At 36.3% G+C, this 18398-nt stretch overlaps 1 protein-coding gene across 1 annotated transcript in view; it reads left to right on the top strand.

The window, feature by feature from the left end:
• The first annotated feature begins 276 nt into the window (after window positions 1–276).
• Window positions 277–18398, top strand: part of THSD4 (thrombospondin type 1 domain containing 4) — an 82346-nt gene continuing 64224 nt past the window's right edge. Inside the window, exons 1-4 of the mRNA XM_074234537.1 lie at window positions 277–3014; window positions 6062–6158; window positions 7531–7800; window positions 15932–16061. Of these exons, the coding sequence (XP_074090638.1) occupies window positions 2922–3014; window positions 6062–6158; window positions 7531–7800; window positions 15932–16061 (590 nt within the window). The 5' untranslated portion in view covers window positions 277–2921. The remainder of the gene's footprint in view (window positions 3015–6061; window positions 6159–7530; window positions 7801–15931; window positions 16062–18398) is intronic.

Here is an 18398-nt window from a genome sequence, read left to right on the forward strand (position 1 = left end):
AATTGAGCATCTCATATTTCACCTTTGTGCAAATATATCTTCTAATATGATTAAGCCACCCATACAAAATCCCATATATATACATATATATATATATATGGATATATATGGATATTTATTTCTATAGATAGAAATATCTCAAGTGGGAATAAGAGATGGGTCACAGAAGCATTAAATATTAGAGCAATATACAAAGACTGTTTTGCTTGCTTCTTTTTTTCCTGTGGTGTATTGTTGCCTTTATATACTTGACTGCCAGATTGGTTGTTTTCTATTTTTATTGGATAATAATAGTCATAGTATTAATATTCATTTTATATATATTTTTGATAATTTAATATTTACAACATTGTTTCTGTTTCCCATTTAAGCCTCACAATAACCTAAGAGACAGATAATACAAATACTATTATAAACATATTACAGATGGGAACTAAGACTGTAAGAAGTCTTAGGTATGATTTTGTAGTTTATAAATATCAGAGGCAAGATCTGAATCCAGGTATCTCTTGGGTTTAGGTCTAGTGTTCTCTCTCTCTCTCTCTCTCTCTCTCTCTCTCTCTCTCTCTCTCTCTCTCTCGTAGAAATATATTCACTGATTTTACATAAATTTCTTAATAGCATTCATAATCATTTCCAAGTGAGGCTCTTTCATCACCATGATGTGATGACAGATTTCTGAGATTGATCATGTAAGAAATGTACCATTATCACAAATAATAGAGTAACAGAATGTATGATTTCACTGATTTAGGGATTGATAATGCTGCTTTTATGTCTGAGCATACAGGGGTGATCTCAGAGTAGAATCAAAATAGGAGTCTGACACAATGGAGGACTGAGTTGGGATGGAGAGGCAAATACAATGTCCCATTCTCTAGCATCCACCTCTGAGAGACCAATTCTATTTTATGCCAGTATTTTTCAACCACTGCTACTACACCACTTCCCCTAGCTTTCTGGGGTTCCCTAACTCCCAAAGTGATGGCTTAAGCAGGGCAGAGAAGTATGCTGGGGGAATGTGCTTAGCATATTTTCTTTTTAAAAGAATTTTATTCCATGTAAATAATTCACATGAGCTAAACCATTATTTCACTGACATCTACTGTTTTCCTTTATATTGGGAGTTCACCCTGAAAGACCCCGTCTTGAGACCTCTCCATCATGTCAACTCATTCTCTTTCTACTAAATCTTAATCTAACTTCTACCTGTCTGTACTATTCTCAGTTGAAGTAATGTTTACCTTGCTGTTTCTGCCCCCATAAAGTCCCATGTGCCTATCATATAAACTATAGCCATCAAAAAAAAAAAACCCAAACCAGTTTAAATGTAAATAATTCTATCATGAACCTCATGCATAAGAATAATGTCTCTTAAAATTGTTGTTGTTGACATAGGAGCTCTTTCTTTTTTCAACAAAATGAGACTTCCTCTGGCCTATATATCTAAATGTTGACACTATGAGTCAGGACTTAGTCTCAGGGGGTATTGTGTGTAAGCATAATGTGGTTCCTCCACAAAAGGTATTGAGATGTGCAATAAAGGAAGAATTCAGAGGCATCAGGATTACCTTGCTTGCCTGGAAGTTTAGGGAAGGGAGAAGGGTCAGAGGTCTGCCATTTCACAATACCCAAATATATTGTAAATCTGATTGAGGTGTTGCTTAGTTTTTCTGAATTACTTTTCTTCTCTTTTACATTTTTCTTTTTTTTATTATAAGTGATGGATAGGGGACAGAAGGGAACAGAAGAAGAGATATACTTGAAAATGAAAGTGACATAAAACCCCCAAAATAATAATACTTTGTAAAGACAAAAAGGTACCCATATCTCACAGTGTATGACATCTAAAGTAGCCTTTTTCAATTGGTGCTTGTCCCAAGGTCCCAACATCTTTACATAAAAGAATGCCTGGATACTGAGATAGTTAAGAACAGCCTTTTAATCACTTAGAATCACACATAATCTGATCTTGAGAATTTTTTAAAATTTCCTATCAATGGTCTATTTCAAGTCAGTCTCTTTGAGTTTTTTCTCTATGTCTAGCCTGTAGATGAAATAAAATGCTCAGGAGGTAATTCAGCCTTTAAAAACATATGGCCTTTTTAAATTTTAAAGATTAATAAGTACTTGGATGTATCTTTTTAATAAAAAAGAAAGAAATGTTCTAATTAAAATATTAATTGGCTATAATTTGGCACAGAAACAAAAAATAGAGTTTTTCCATTTTCTTTCCACTGTGTACATGTCTCCAGGAGCTAGGATCATATAGTCCTAGAGAAAAAGCCAATCTTCTTTCTTTGATGTTCTTCTATTTCCAGCTCAGATCTATTATATCATATTTGAGAAATTTAAATAAGTTTGAGTTCATTCAAATCCAAGATGTCATACAGAATCTGAACTATAGACTTGCCTTGATTCTTATGGTTTCAAACCAATATTTCTTGATATAAAACCTCTCTATCAGACATTACTCTCTAAATTAAAAATTGCCATGTACTTCCTTAGGAGGTGATGGGTTCTTCATTTATAGATCTTCAGGGAGAGTGTAGAAAATAGGTGATGACTTCCTGGGATGAGATACAGGGATATGGGCTCTATTCCACAAATCACCAAGCAAAACTCTCTCCTAAGAATACAAAAATGAAAGACAATGTGTGATTCAAAGAAGAGTTCTCTTTTGTCCTGCCCTTTCTCCCTTTTGTCCTGCCCAATTCTTTTTCACCCTCTTTCACTTAAAAAAAAAAACTTAAGTAGTTGATGTGTAGCAGAGAAGAATCATTGCAATTTCTTACAGAAGTACTTGATTTACATGTCTGTCCTCTATCTCTTTAACAGCACTTCGGAGTCGATCAGGTCGATCCATCATCAATGGAAACTGGGCAATTGACCGGCCTGGTAAATATGAAGGCGGAGGGACAATGTTCACTTACAAGCGTCCCAATGAAATCTCTAGCACTGCAGGAGAGTCGTTTTTAGCTGAAGGTCCCACTAATGAGATCCTAGATGTCTATGTGAGTTTACATCACTCTTATTCTTCTTTCTATTGTGTTCATTGTTCCCAGATAATGACAAAAGGCCACCATATGACTGTATCTTTTAACCATAGCCCTTTCAAGGTGTCCATTTAAGTGCCCAGATACTTTTGGCCACTTACCTCTGAATTGCCAAACTTACAAGAAATCTAAACTATACCAGATGCTTATTACCCTTCAAGTTTATGGACCCAGTAAAACCAACTTTACTTGTTGAACCAAATCAGAGGTAAAACCTAGTCTTTATTTCATGAGAGCTGGATTTCCTCCAAGTCCTTTCCTCCTAATGCTAATTTGGCATGTTCTAGTTTTATGGCAGACTAAAGCAAATGTCCTGGGCAAGGTTAGCCTTCTCATAGCTTTAAGCCTTCTTGATACCATATTAAAGTGAGGGCAAAAATCAAAGACCCAGTGTACACCAGATGAACAAATAAAGTTCCTTGTTACAGGAGAGGTTTATGAGGCATTCGCTGTTTCACAAGAGGTATAGCTTTGGTTTTCTTTACATGAAGGTGCAATGCTGGCTTTCTCAGGAGGGGAAAAAAAGGCCACATGTCTTATTTTTTTTAATTAAAATAAGAAAACCACCATCTATTTTCTAAAAGATTATAAAATAAAAGGTAACAATGATCATTTTTAGTACAGAAATAGAGAAAGCTTAGTGTCATATTCTTAATGTACTCTACCTAAGGTGAATTGAAATATGTCAATACCTTGCACAATTGAGAGAAACATTTCTGAGCCCCAAATCACACTTCATTCAATTTCCAATATATTTTGAGTTTGTGTATAGTTAAAATCATTATCACTACTATCATTAGCAATACACATTCACTTCTACTCTATAATTGATTTTGGATTTAAAAACTGGAAAAAATTAGATTTAAAAATACATTTGTGATAAAGTTTTCTTATGTTTAAGAACTGGGATTTTCCGATAGACTAACAAGCAAATGTAGTTATTTGAATCTGAGTAAATTTCTTGACGATTAGAGATAAAAATAGTCAAACTCTTGTGGCTCCAGATTCATGATGGGTGGTCTGGTAAAGCAGAAGCCAGTAATTCTCTAAATATTAAAAAGGTCACAATGGCAAAATATATTCCCTGCAGGAAAAAAGTATATTTTCTGTGATGTATTCAGGGGAACGTAGCAATGTGAAAAAAGTCCAGGATTTGGTATCAGAAGACTTGAAGTGGAATCCTATTTCTTGCTCTCTTCCTTTGTGAACAAGGGGCAAAACTCCTGAGTCTCTTCTTAGATAAAGGGGAAAGGCTAGGTAGCATGGTATGGATAGTTAGGAGCAGAACTGGGTCTAGAATGGAGGACTCTATCCTAAACTAACAATTCTAGTATAATTCAAGTTGGAGAGTGGAAGGAAGTGTGGAAAGGGACTTCTGGGAGACACAAGATCCAGTGAGGGGAAAGATAGAGACCCCTAAGGCTATTGCTTGGTAACCTGCCCTGAGAGGAAGGGGGAAAGTGGGTTTATGTTGGGAGAGTTCAATTAGGGGTACACATAAGTATGGTGAAAGGAGGATCCTGACATGGTGCTGTTGCAGAAACATTTCTATGGAAGTTGTAGGGACAATAGCATGGGTCCAGTGGAGGGATGAAGAAACTACACAAAGGAACCCTACTAAAGAAAAGAATCATGTCGCCAGATGTGAGGTACCCTGGAAAGACATCCCAATTGCTCTACTCTGGTATAAATACTTGCCTGATTCCTAGTCTATTGTTCATTCCATTATAGTTGACTGCCTCTCAGAAAAATTAGTTACCTTATTGCCTAAAAGTCTGCTTTAATTTTATTTCCTTCTATTCTTTGTTTCCTGCATCCATTTTTTTTATTAACACAACCACAAGTAGTCAAAGTGGAAAGATCACTTCTTTCAGAGTGGTTTAAATCCTGTAAAATATCTTATGGGACCTGACCAAGATATTTAAACTTCCTGGGTCTCATCTGCTTTCTCTATAAAATGAGGATCTTGGACCACATGGTGTCTGAGGTCCTTTCCAGATAGATACTCACACATCTATATTTATATCTATATAGCTATGTATATGTATATGTATATATAATTGCATAGGCATGTGTGGATAGAAAGATAGATAGACAGACACATACACATGAAGAGAGACAGATCTTAGGAGATTGATTCCCTGCCCCACACTCCCCAGAATCTTTCTCATATTGGATTATGTTATGTTTCTGATAGCAAATTAGATGAATGAGGACCTACTAAAGAATAAACCAAACAGTGCTGAATTTAACTTTGCCTCATTTACATTTTCCCTCTTTCTGCAGGAGATATACTTTCAAACAAGCAGATTTCTTATTGTTTCTTAAATGCAGACCTAGATGCTAGTCCTAAATCTCCCTCCTTACTATTTATATAGCATTGGCCAAGTCACTTTACTTCTCTTGGCCTCAGTTTCCTCATCTGTTAAATGAGGGGTTCAGATTACATATTTACTAAAGTCGCTTACAACTCTTAAAATTGTTTGCACTTCTCTCACACGTGAATCTCTCTCGCCATCTAGTGTCCAGTTAAGTGGATTTTTCTATTGAGTGACATCTATCATTTTGACCCCCTTTGACAGGAAAAGCCTAGTGGTGTCTGAAAGAACATGGGAAAAACCTACACACATCTTCATATTAAACTGTTTTCCTCTTTCAGTTCTATCATCTTTATTAGTATTACTTTTTTCTCTCTCAAGAAAACAAATTCCTGACCTCCATCTAAGCAAAAATCACCACTTCATTGCTCTGTTGTAATTCTGGTAGTCTGAGACATTCACTCTCATTTATGTATAGATGCTTATAATTATGGATGGACTAGACTAGTGATTTTTCTCTAGTTTTAGAGGGTTGACTAGAATGCTGAGAAGATAGGACTGAGAGGGCTAGCCAGTTTGTGTCAGAAGCCAGCTCTCTATCCCCTGTATCCATGTTGCTAAAATAAAAACAATGATCATTATGTACAGCTGTGTTGAATAAGATAACAACAGTCTTTGTTTTCTTAGATGATACACCAGCAGCCCAACCCAGGTGTCCACTATGAATATGTTATCTCAGGAACGAATGCCATTAGCCCACAGTTACCACCTCATAGAAGACCAGGTAAATCCCATTGTTTTATTAAGGAAGGGAGTGGGGTTGTCTATATGTTAGTTATAAATTTGTGTCCTTTCTTTATTCTTGCTCCCTCACAATCTCAAATGTAATATATTTCCAAATTGAAGACTTGATTAGAATAGAATTGATGTAGGATGACCTTATATTTGAGCAATCATTGTAAGAAGCTCCATTTGTCTAGTACAAGAAGGAAATGTTATTTTATTTTATTTTTTAATCTCATGAAATTAAAAGACCATTATGATCTTTTAACAAATTACTTTCTTATTTCTTTCCAATTACATGTAAAGATAATTTTCAATATTCATTTTTAAAAGATTTTGAGGTCCACTTTTTTCTCCCTCTGTTCCCTTCCCTCCCCTCTCCCAAGACCACAAGTATCTAATATAGGTTATATATGAAATGATATTTTGTATCTACACTTTACTCATTTGAAATGTCTTTTCTATTTTGTCTAAGTTTCAGAAAAATCCAATTTTAAATCTGAAATAAACACCACATAATACCAATCTTCAGGACTGTCCCTCTGAGTAGACAAGTAAAGGTTGGCACAAAATTCTCTTGCTACACCAGTTGATCACTAGTTGTCCATGGTACTAGTTCCTATGTCCTTCCTGTCTACTACACTGACCTGTTATTCTTACCATTTCCTTCATTCTCTTGGCATGTATAACCAATTCTGTGATACTCTTAAGTAAAAAGAATTTATCTTAAAGGTAAAGATCCTAAAATCCTCTATAGGTTTTTCTCATTAGCTGAGGGAGTTCCAGAACAAATCTTGGAAATGGCATGGGGAGAGTAGACCCAAATAAGATATCTGAGTGATTTCCTTTGACAGTCAAAGAAAAACATTTAGGTGAGCCCATTGTATCTTTATGTGGGGGAAAAAAGGGTTAGAAGTTATTTAATATGGAGTTCCCAAAATGAGATTTATCTATCTCACAATTTTTTCTTGTTCCCTTTTCTTCTTCTTGCCTTTCTAAGACTACTTCAGTAAATGAACTTAAAAGTATTTACTATTTACTCATTTTTAAAATATTGTTTATTTGTGAATAACTAAGCTGGAAAGAGACCAAGAAAGACAGACTATGTGATTTAAGAGGCGAAAATAAAATAAAACAACTCTTTCTGAAAATAGCTTGTAATACCAACTGGAAGCTACTGACTGACTTTTAAATGTCTCTGTATTTATGGCATTTTGGCAACATTCTACTTTATGGCACCATCTCTAATATGGAAGGTTATTTGTGGACTGTCTGACCTAGTTGGTTATACACCTCATTCTTAAATCGGCTGTCAGATATTTGGAGAGTTTCCTCCATTCCCTTAGTTTGTTCTTTGATTTAACTTTTACTAGGAGAGCCTTTCAATGGGCAACTAGTAGTACCAGATGGAAGAAATTCAGAGGGAGGAGAAGAGAAGCAACATGAAGAGGAGAAATTTCCCAGCGGGGAGATAGAAATATTTACGGAAGACACCACGCATACCTTTCCAGTAAGACAGCCTGAGAGATTTTCCCCCCGCCAGCCAGACAATCTGGTTCCAGCTCTACAACCACCACGTAGAAACAGAGACTACAACTGGAAGCAGATTAGGACAACAGAGTGCTCAGCTACCTGTGGGAAAGGTGAGATATGAATGTGACCTGTGAGAATAAAAAAAATAAAGAAAGAAAGAAATCTAACATGCATGGGTGGGGAAGGGAGTGGGGCAATGAATTAATCCACCCTCCCAGTTTCTAACCCAGAACCTTGTTTGCCAAAGTATGTTATGGGGCCTTATGTGTGCAAGTATTGCAAATACTTTTATAGCTCATTACAGAAGGGAGGGAGTATACGCATTTATTAAGTGCCTACTATTTGCCAGGCATTACCTAAGAATTTTACAAATATTATTTCGTTTCATCTATGAGGTAAGTGACATTATTATCCCCATTTTACAGATCAAAAAACTGAGAAGGGGTGGCTGGGTGGCACAGTGGATAGAGCACTAGCCCTGGAGTCAGGAGTACCTGAGTTCAAATCTGGCCTCAGACAATGTGTGGCCTTGGGCAAGTCACTTAACCCCATTTGCCCTGCAAAAAACCTAAAAAAAAATCCTCAAAAAACTGATTCAGAGGTATGGTGACTTACTCAGGGTCACACAGCTAGTGAGTGACTGATGTTGGATTTTAACTCAGATCTTCCTGATTTCAGGGGACAGATAGTTGGCACAATAGATAGAGTGCCAGGTCTGGTGTCAGGAAGTCTTATCTGTGTGAAGTTAAATTTGGCCTCAGACATTTACTAGTTGTGTGACCCTGAGCAAGTCACTTACCCCTGTTTTCCTCAGTTTCCTCAACTGTAAATGGAAAATCCAGAATCTTTTCCAAGAAAACTCAAATGGGGTCATGAGTAGGATATGATTGAATAACAACAATGACTTCCTGTTTCTGGGTTCAGCCCTCTATCTGCTGCACCACATTGTGGGATCAGACCTAAGGAGTCATCCATCCAATCTGCTTATCTGATAGAAGAAAATGAAATCCAGGGATAGTAAGTGACTTGGCAAGATCACACAGGAAAAATAGCAGAGCCAGATTTTGAACCCAGCTCCTTTGTATTTTGCAGTGTAATTTCCACTACAACCATATCGTGAACATTAATAGATCAGTGTCTAGTTAAAGGGAAATAAATGTCACTAGAGGACTGTCCTAAATATTTTTCTTTGGCCCTTTGTTATTCAATGTTTCTATCAATGACATAGTTCTAGGTGTAGAAGATATGCTTATCAAATTTGGAAGTGACACAAAATGGAAATAGTATATTGAATGATAGAGTAAGGATTCAAAATCTTATGACAGGCTATGATGGTAAGCTGAATCTAATAAGATGAAATTTAATAGAAATAAGCAGTAAACCTCACAAGTGTAATATAGAGGAAGCTTGTGAAGACAACAGTTTGTTTGAAGAGAACTCAGGTTTTTAATAATAATAGTTGATATCTTTAAAGTACTTTAAATTTTCTATAATGTTTTCTGTATTTCATTTTATTACTCTGTGAACCAGATCAGAGCTATTACCATTAATATTATCTCTGAGGACAAAGAGACTCAGAAGGTTTAGGTGACAATGAAGCTATTAAGATCAGAAGTGAGATTCGAACTCATATCTTTCCTGAGCTCCACTCCCTTTTCAATACACTATTCCTCCAAATATGATTGATTGGTCCAAAATTTTGTCTACATAATGTATAGACCTAATGTTCAGAAGTTTTATTGCACTTTCCCCTCATCCTCAGTTCTAACCTTTACAGTCTAGAAAGGACGTTGGCAAGTTGGAGGTTGTTGAGATGAAAGTAACTAAAGTAGTGATAGACTTCAATCAAGACCATGATGTCTAAGGATTAACTGAGGCATCAAGGGATATTCAGGCTTGAAAATGGGAGTTTGGTGGCTTATAGTAATATGTAACTATTTAAAGGGCTACTATATTGAGCTTTAGTTTCCTCTCCTATAAAATGAGAAGATAGATACCACACTACTCAAAAGTTCTCACAGAAGATATTTCCTCTGAGGTAATATCCAGCTCTAAATATATGATCCTATGTCACTAGATTGGAAAAAAATTCATACTTATTTTACTTGTCCTTACAGGATAGAATTAGGAAAATACCATCTGTAGAATTACAGACAGGCTGATTTGAGGTCAATTTTTTAATTTTTTTTTTAGGTTTTTGCAAGGCAAATAGGGTTAAGTGACTTGCCCAAGGCCACACAGCTAGGTAGTTATTAAGTGTATGAGGCAGGATTTGAACTCAGGTACTCCTGACTCCAGGGCCGGTGCTTTATCCACCGCACCACCTAGCCGCCCCAATTTGAGGTCAATTTAAGTCAAAACTCCCTAAAAATTAGAATTGCTCTAAATCAAAATGAGCTGGAGGGAGGGAGGGAGGGAGGGAGGGAGAGAGAGAGAGAGAGAGAGAGAGAGAGAGAGAGAGAGAGACAGACAGACAGACAGACAGACAGACAGACAGACAGACAGACAGACACAGAGAGAGAGACAGAGAGAGAGAGACAGACACAGAGAGAGAGACAGAGAGAGAGAGAGAGAGTGAGTAAGTACAGGCATAGGTGAATGGTACCAGACGGCCTTTGAAATTCCTTATCTAGAAGAATCTAATACAGTGGTTGATACAAATACACTGATTCCTTCTGTGTATCTCTGTTATTTGACCTTGTAGGTAAGTTACATCTTTCTTGATACTGATGATATTTAATGCCTTACTAAAATCGTAGAATATCATAATTGAAAAGTAACTTTAAGACCATCTCCTACAATTTATTCATTTTATAGACAATGAGATGACTGGTCAGAGATATGAAGTGGTTCAACTAATACCACACAGTTAATTTGGAGTAACTGAATGTTGGATTTGGAAGCTGTCACTTACGTACCCTTGAACTAGCAACAATCTGGATTTGGAATTTTTTGTTTTGTTTTACCCTGCATCATGATCATAACCCTTCCCTTAATCCTATGTTCTTTTTCTCCAGGTTGCAGTGTGCAACAATCCCTAATAACTGAATGCGCAGATTTTGCTGCCTTTGTTGGTCTGTGATGCAGTTAGACCTTATAAAGAAGTTATCTAGTATTCATTTTATAGCTTTAAGAAAGTCTAAGAAGGAGAAAATTAACCTGAGAGAGCAATGCCACTAGCCCCATCTTACATATTAATTACATCTAACAAGGTTGTAAGCTTTCTTAGTGAAGGAAACATCTTATTCTACTTTTTCATTTCACAGGGACTACATGGTGCCAATCACATAGCAAGTGATCAAGACTAACAGGACCATAGGATTACAATTGGAAGTGTGCATCTTATCTAAGGGCAGTTAGGTGGCAATGTGAATAGAGCACTAGGCTTGGAGTCATGAAGAGTCATTTTTCTGAGTTCAAATCTGGACTCAGACACCAGTTCTGTGACCTGGGAAAGGTACTCAACCTATTTGCCTCAGTTTCCTCCTCTGTAAAATAAGCTAGAGAAGAAAATGGCACATTACTCTAATATCTTTGCCAAGGAAACCTCAAATGGGGTCATGAAGAATTAGACATGACTGAAAAAAACAACACAATATCAATTTATACAACTCTTCTCCTCATTTACAGATAAGAAAACTGAGATTCAGGTTATTTCAATTTCTGGAGTCACATCAGTAGTAAGTGACTGAGTTCAGATTCAATCATAGGTATTCTGATGTTCTAACTGATTGGACAAGTTAAAGAAATAATATGTCATAAAATATCAGATGATGATTGGTTGAAGGAATTAAACATGTTTAGCCTAAATAAGAAGAGATACCCTTCTAAAGTATACAGAAAGATTGGGGCTTGTTTTTCTTGGCCCCTGAGGACAAAATTATGAGAAATACGTGCAAGTTGCAAAGGAGCAAACATAATCTTAGTGTCAAGAAATTTTTCTATTAGAGCCATCTGGAATGAACCTTCCAGAAAGATTCTCTTAAGAGCTTTAAATGAAGAATGGATATCCATTTGCAAGCTGTTATAAATGAGATCCTTTTTCAGGTGTTGGTTAGGCATGATTGCTTCCAGAGTTCTTTCCAATTCTGAAATTTTGCTATTCTCTGGAATCTGTTTTGTGGATAGCCAAAGGACAGGATCACCTTGGTCTAAACAGTAGAAAATTCTGCTTAGATCATTAGAACAGACTAGATCAAAAGTATAATGGAACTGGAAAGAGAATACTGACATTTTAAGGAACCAGTCAAAGACCATACTAGATCCTGGAATGGCTAGAATAAAGAATTCTTGACCAAGAGAATAAAGTAAGCGTTAGCTCTTAAACAGAATACAGCTAAGCCCTACAGGTATTCCCTGCCTTGGTTATTGCCTGTGTATAAATAGTTTGTATCCTTAAGACTATAGCAAGATTCTTCTTTTTTTTTAAGAGAACTATCTTGAGGACATGTTATTGTACTCATTTTAGGAGAAAACATGTTAAAAGTTTAGGGGAAAGGTTATAATGATGTTATAAATAAGAACCCTAACCCTAGTAGTTACACCCAATGCAATTAAAAAATCAAACAAGCCCATCTCCAACCATGCCGCCTGAACTCTTTCTTCCTTCTCCTCCTTCTCACAAAGTAATCCATACTCTCATCATTGTGCTGCTGAACTCTGATTTACTCTCACCTGCTCTTACCAGGTCTTAGAACCACTATGCCACTTTATAGCCATCTGAAAACCACCATGATACTATGCTTATACTCTCTGCTCCCTACCCCTTTTCTTTCCAATTCTTTCTTTCCTAGATACACCAGCATTATTAGAAGGTAAGCTCCTCTAAAATAAGGACAAAATTTGGTGGCTTAGTAACTCACAAGGTGATCATAAGGAAGTCACTTTTTTCAACCTTAGAGAAATATATAAATATAAACTCTGGTAATTCCAGAGGCAAATAGCAGAGAAACAGAGGAAATAATTATGTACTCTTTCAAGATAGAAAAGTTCTCTATAACATAAAAAGAAGTATATAGGTAGATGAAATATAACTTGCCAAGATTTTTTTCCATTTGATACATTTTTCTCTTCAGTCAACATCAATGTTTTTCCCTAGCCTGTGGTAAGCTTTAATTGGAACATTATTTTATCTGACATAATAGTGTTGCCTTATATTGCAAAGCTCTATTGCAACAGCAATTTACGCAAATGGTCTTCTCAGCTTCAAATACAGTCTTACAACTAGCTGTGGAATTAAAAAAATATATGTCCTCTGGTCTAGCATGTTGTCTGAGATATGTCTGTTTAAAAGAAACAGTCAGAAATAGTCATTGCTAAGGGAACATTCAGAAATTTGCCTTGACAATAATCCCCCCAGTTGCAATTGCACTTAAGAGCTAAAGGTATAGAATAACTATGGTGATAATAATAATGATGATGGAGAACATTTATATGTGACTAATATGTTCCATACTTTATTAATCATTTTGCAAGTATTATATCATTTGATCCTTATCACCCTGGGAGCGAGGAACTATTATTACCTCCATTTTACAGATGAGAAAACTGAGGCAAATGGAAACTAAGTGATTTGGGTCTCTATTAAGTGTCTCCTGACTCCAGACCTGGCACTTTATTTACTGTACCACTTAGTTGCAGAAAAGAATTACCTAACAAAAACTAAAAGTTTTTGATGATGGAATTGCCAATTCCCTCCCATAGGAGTTAGGCAAAAGCCTGCAGTTCCTTCTGGTGATAACTACATTGCCACTTTTGTACTTTAGGAGATGTTATATTTCCTTTAGAAACTGTCTCTGATATGTGAGAATAAAAGTGGTACCAGAAAGTAAAAGTCTAAATGGTGATTCTATCAGCTCCCAAGGGTTCAGCTGTTATCTCTAAGCACAGCTCCATTATCTCTCCTAAGCTGCAGTCCCACATCACCAACTGCCTACTGGATATTCCATAGACATCTCAAATTAAATATGTCTAAAATTTCTTCTGCCATCATTCTTCCTTTTGCCCAGGCTCATATCCTCAGTCTCTTCTTAGACTTTTCCCTTTCCAACTCTGCTAGAGTCCCATTTCCAGTACTACTCACCATAAATGCACACGATTTTTCATGCACCTGTTTTCTCTGCTCACACAGCTACCACCTTCATCATGTCATCTGAACTACCACAATAGCCAGCTAAGCAGTCTCCCTAATTTCAATCTCCCCTTGCCAATTTATCCTTTATTTAGTTGCCATAGTGATATTCCTAAAGTACAGATCTCATCAAATAACTGTCCTGACAATGAAGTGGTAAAATGAACGGAGTACTGAGTCTGAAATCAGGAAGACCTGAGTTCAAATTCAGACTCAGAAACTTAATAGCTATGTGACCCTGGGTCAGTCACTTAACCCTTGTTTGCCTCAGTTCCTCATCTTTAAAAATGAGTACCTCCTGGAGAAGGAAATGACAAATCACTCCAATATTTTTGCCAAGAAAACCCTATGAACCAAATCAAAGTCCATGGGATCGTGTAAAGTCATGAACAACTGAAGACCAATAAATGCTAGTCACTGGTATTATTATTATTATTTATTGTTCTTTGTCTCCAAAGGTTCCCATTCCTTGAAAATTCCTCTAAAAATAACAGATGGAAAATGTATTCTCTTACTCATTCCTATCCCATAAAATACTAATTTCCTTCAAGGTATAGTTCAAATTCCATTTCCTTTAGGAAGTCCTTCTTTATCCCCCTAGGTGTTAATGCCTCTCTTCTTTGAAATTATTTCATATTTATTTTTATATATTTTGTATCTATATATGTTATGTTATATTTATATGTTATATCCTTTCTTCCCCCATGTCCTGATTAAAAATGTACATATTCTGAAAGCAAAGATTGGGAGATGGTTTTGTTTTGGTCTCTTCAATGTCTGTTGTTTCTTCCTGCAGGCTCAAAAAAAAAAAGCCTTCTTTCTGTTTCACTGACAGTTTAAAGTTTTTAACTTCTCTTTAAATCTGACCAGGATTCCAAGAAACAGAGAAACAAAAGAAATTTGTTCTAGAAAGGGGGGAGGGGATGAAATTGGTAAATGAAGAGACATGAAAAGGCAGCATGATAATGAGTCATTGAATGGCTAGCTAGTAGATGAAAGTTAGATTCAAAATAATATGGAGGAGAAACATGTGAAGGGTTTCAAGATCCTGTCATGGGAGATTCAATCAAAAGAACTAGGAATATTTAACCCAGAGAAGACTTAAGTGGAACAGCATAATTGCTTAAAGTTTTTACAGGATTCTCACATAGCATAGAAATTAGAATTGTTTGGTTTGATCACAGAAAACCAAATGGGTAGAAGTTTCAGAGAAACAAATTTAAGTAGTATTTCAGAAAAACTTTCCTCTTAATTAGAACTATATTTGGGGCAGCTAGGGGGCACAGTGAATAGAGCACGGGCCCTGGAGTCAGGAGTACCTGAGTTCAAATCCAGCCTCAGACACTTAATAATTACTTAGTTATGTGACCTTAGACAAGTCACTTAACCCCAATGCCTTGCAAAAAGTAAAGAAAAAGAAAAAGAGAAAGAGAAAAAGGAAAAAAAAGAAAAAGAACTACATTAAAGTTAATAATCTGCCTCGGAAAGGAACCTTATCTATGAAATGGAGATGGATAATAAAAACAACTAACATTTACACAATGTATATAAAATGCTTTACATAAACATCTCATTTGATTTTCATAACAGCATTATGTGGTAAATGTTATGATTAGCCCCATTTTACACATGAGAAAACTGAGGCTGAGAGAAGTTAGGTAACTTGACCAGGGTTATACAGCTAATAAATCTCTAAGGCATGATTTAGACTCATTAAGTCTCTTGCTCAAGAGCCATCTCCTTTATGTTAGGGACTATGTTTTATCAATTTTTATTCTCCATATTTTCAGTACCTATCTCAGAGTAGGTGCTGAATAAAGTTTGTCGACATTATATTAAAATTTATAATTCTCCTCCATCCGTTACTAACCCCAACATGGTAGATTACTCATATTTTTGCCACCCACCTATGGAGACCTCTAGAAGAAAGCTTCTCACCTCATCAGCTCCTTGCCTTCATTTACACTCAAGTGTTTATCTTTTGAGGTTTAAGGAGGCAGAGACTTTGGCCTAAGGCATTTTTTCTGGTTATATGACCAATGTTCAACTATTTGTGTATGTGTATGTATATGTGTGTTTCTAATAGCCAAACCTTTTTGCTGTCATTTCAGGATCACAATATCCTATCTTTCACTGTGTGAGTAGAAGTTCTCATGAAGAGGTTCCTGAAAGCTACTGTGACCCCAGCACCAAACCGACTCCTGAGGAAGAACCCTGCAATATTTTCCCTTGCCCAGCCTTGTAAGGGATATAAATGGTTCTTCTCTTTGGTTTACTTTTTTTTATCAACTTTGACTTAAAACCTTCTGTAAATTTCTAATCTGGGAGTTTGGATTGCTAATATTATACATCAGTTTATCAAGGACCTATGATTTCACCAGTGTCAGAACTCCCAATATGGTAACTCCCTCCACTGATATGCATTACAAGTGGTCTATAACTTAAAGTCTTAAGAAAGTTGCCTGAGGCTCAAAATGACTTGCCATGAACACATTGCTACTAAATGCCAAATTTACCACCATACCTACTATGTGATGTGATTTCTACAAAATAGTTAACAACTTAAAATGAAAGGCACTGTGGGAGTAATGGACAGAGAACTGGCCTCAAAGCCAGGAAGATCTGCTTCTGATTATGACCCTGAGCAAGTTAGTTAATTAATTCCTTTGTACAACTTTCTGAGACCACAAAATAGAGAGAAGGTGCTGAACTGTATTGGAAGAGGGAGTGTCCTCACCCAGGAGATTCTGATGCCAACAAAATCACAGATCTAGTTCCTATGGAAGGAAGGAAAGAAGAAAGGGGGGGGGGGAAGGACGAAGAGAAGGAGAGCAAGAAAGTGAAGGAGGGAGGGAAAGGAAGAGAGAAAAGAAGGGAGGAAGGAGACAAAGGGAAAGGAAGAGAGGAAAAGAGTAAAAAAGGAAGAAAAGAGGAAGGAGAAAAAGGGAAAGGAAGTGAAGAAAGAAGGAAAAAGAAAGAAGGGAGAAAGGAGACAAAAGGAAAAGAAGAGAGAAAAGGAAGAAAGGAGGAAGGAGACAAAAGGAAAGGAAGAGAGGAAAGGAGGAAAAATGCAAACCATCTGTGTACATCATTAATGTTGTAATCATTCATTATAAGTTCAGGATATGGGTTTTGCATTAAACTCTGTGAAGCAAGCATGCCTGTCATCCAGGATTAAGAAGAGAGTTCTATTAGCTCTAAAGCAGCTTAGTGTGCTCCCATGAGTTCTTTCCCTTGCCTCTTCTTGATAAATTGAAATGAAATGACTATTTCATATGAGCTTGCTGGTGAAACATGTAGGCCATTGAAATCACAATTGAACTATATTCTCAGAGTGGCATAGGCACTCCAAGAAGAACACAAGCTTTGGCTTTATATTTTAAGCACTAGGAGAGGTTTTTGTTTGGATCATGAAGTTTGCAAGAGGATTTAGAGGTCAGTTAGGACATCCCCTGCATTTTACAGATGAGAAAACTGGGGTCTAGAGGAAGAGAAATAACTTGTCCAAGCTCACCCAAATATTTAGTAGCACAGCCAAGACTCAAATTCAGATCCTTTGACTCAAAGTTCAAGGTTCTTTCCATTATGCCAAGATTAAGTGTAATTGTTAAATTGACCATGATGCTCATCATCATCATTACTGTAGTAATATATCTGAATAATAGTAATACCATATACTGCTACTAATATACTATTGTTGTTAATCAGTTGTTACTGATTATTCTCTCCTTAATATGAATTAGAAATATAGCTGATGTATTGAAAAGATTACTGAACTTGAATCAGGAAAACCAAAATTCAATCAGGAAAACCATCCTTTAATATACAATAACAATCATAATAATAGTAGTAGCTAGTACTTATGTAGTGCTTTAAGGTTTGCAAAGCACTTTACAAATATTTTCATTTGATCCTCACAAGAAACCTGGATATTGGTGCTATTACTATACTCATTATAGATGAGGAAAACTAAGGTAGGTAGAAATTCAAATGACCTGAAGGATTTAAACTCATCTTCCTGACTTTAGGTCCAATGCTCTATTCATTGTACCACCTAGCACCCCTAGCTTAACAGCTGACTGACTCAGGACACGTGATTTATCCTCTGTACCATTATCAATGCTCTATTATTTATTTACTAAATTAAAAAAGGGCACATTGCAACAGAAAGAGTCCTGGATTTAGACTCTGTAATCTTGTTATTCCAGCTCCATCATTTAGTACCACTATAAATTTTCAATAAGCAGCTTCACCTCTCTAAGCCTCAGTTTCTTTAGCTGTAAAATTTTCTCCAGCTCAAAAATTGATTATCTTTGATCCTAAGTCATAGAGGGATGGGTTAGAGAGATGGAGGGAATTTCAATCCCTAGGAAACCACTGATCCTACTTGTATTTTTTCATTTACATGATGAATTAGGGCAAATCCCTTCTTCTGTGTGAGCTAGTTGAGAGCTGATTTTTTTTGCAGGAAAGGAGTGTGGAGACAGGTTTTAATGAATGAATGAATCCTAAACCTGGTGGCAGCTTGAGAGGGATAAGTACCAGAATAAGGAAGAAGGTACAATGAGGGTACAGTAG

This window comes from Macrotis lagotis, chromosome 4, assembly GCF_037893015.1.
Source record: "Macrotis lagotis isolate mMagLag1 chromosome 4, bilby.v1.9.chrom.fasta, whole genome shotgun sequence".
Classification (NCBI taxonomy): domain Eukaryota; kingdom Metazoa; phylum Chordata; class Mammalia; order Peramelemorphia; family Peramelidae; genus Macrotis; species Macrotis lagotis.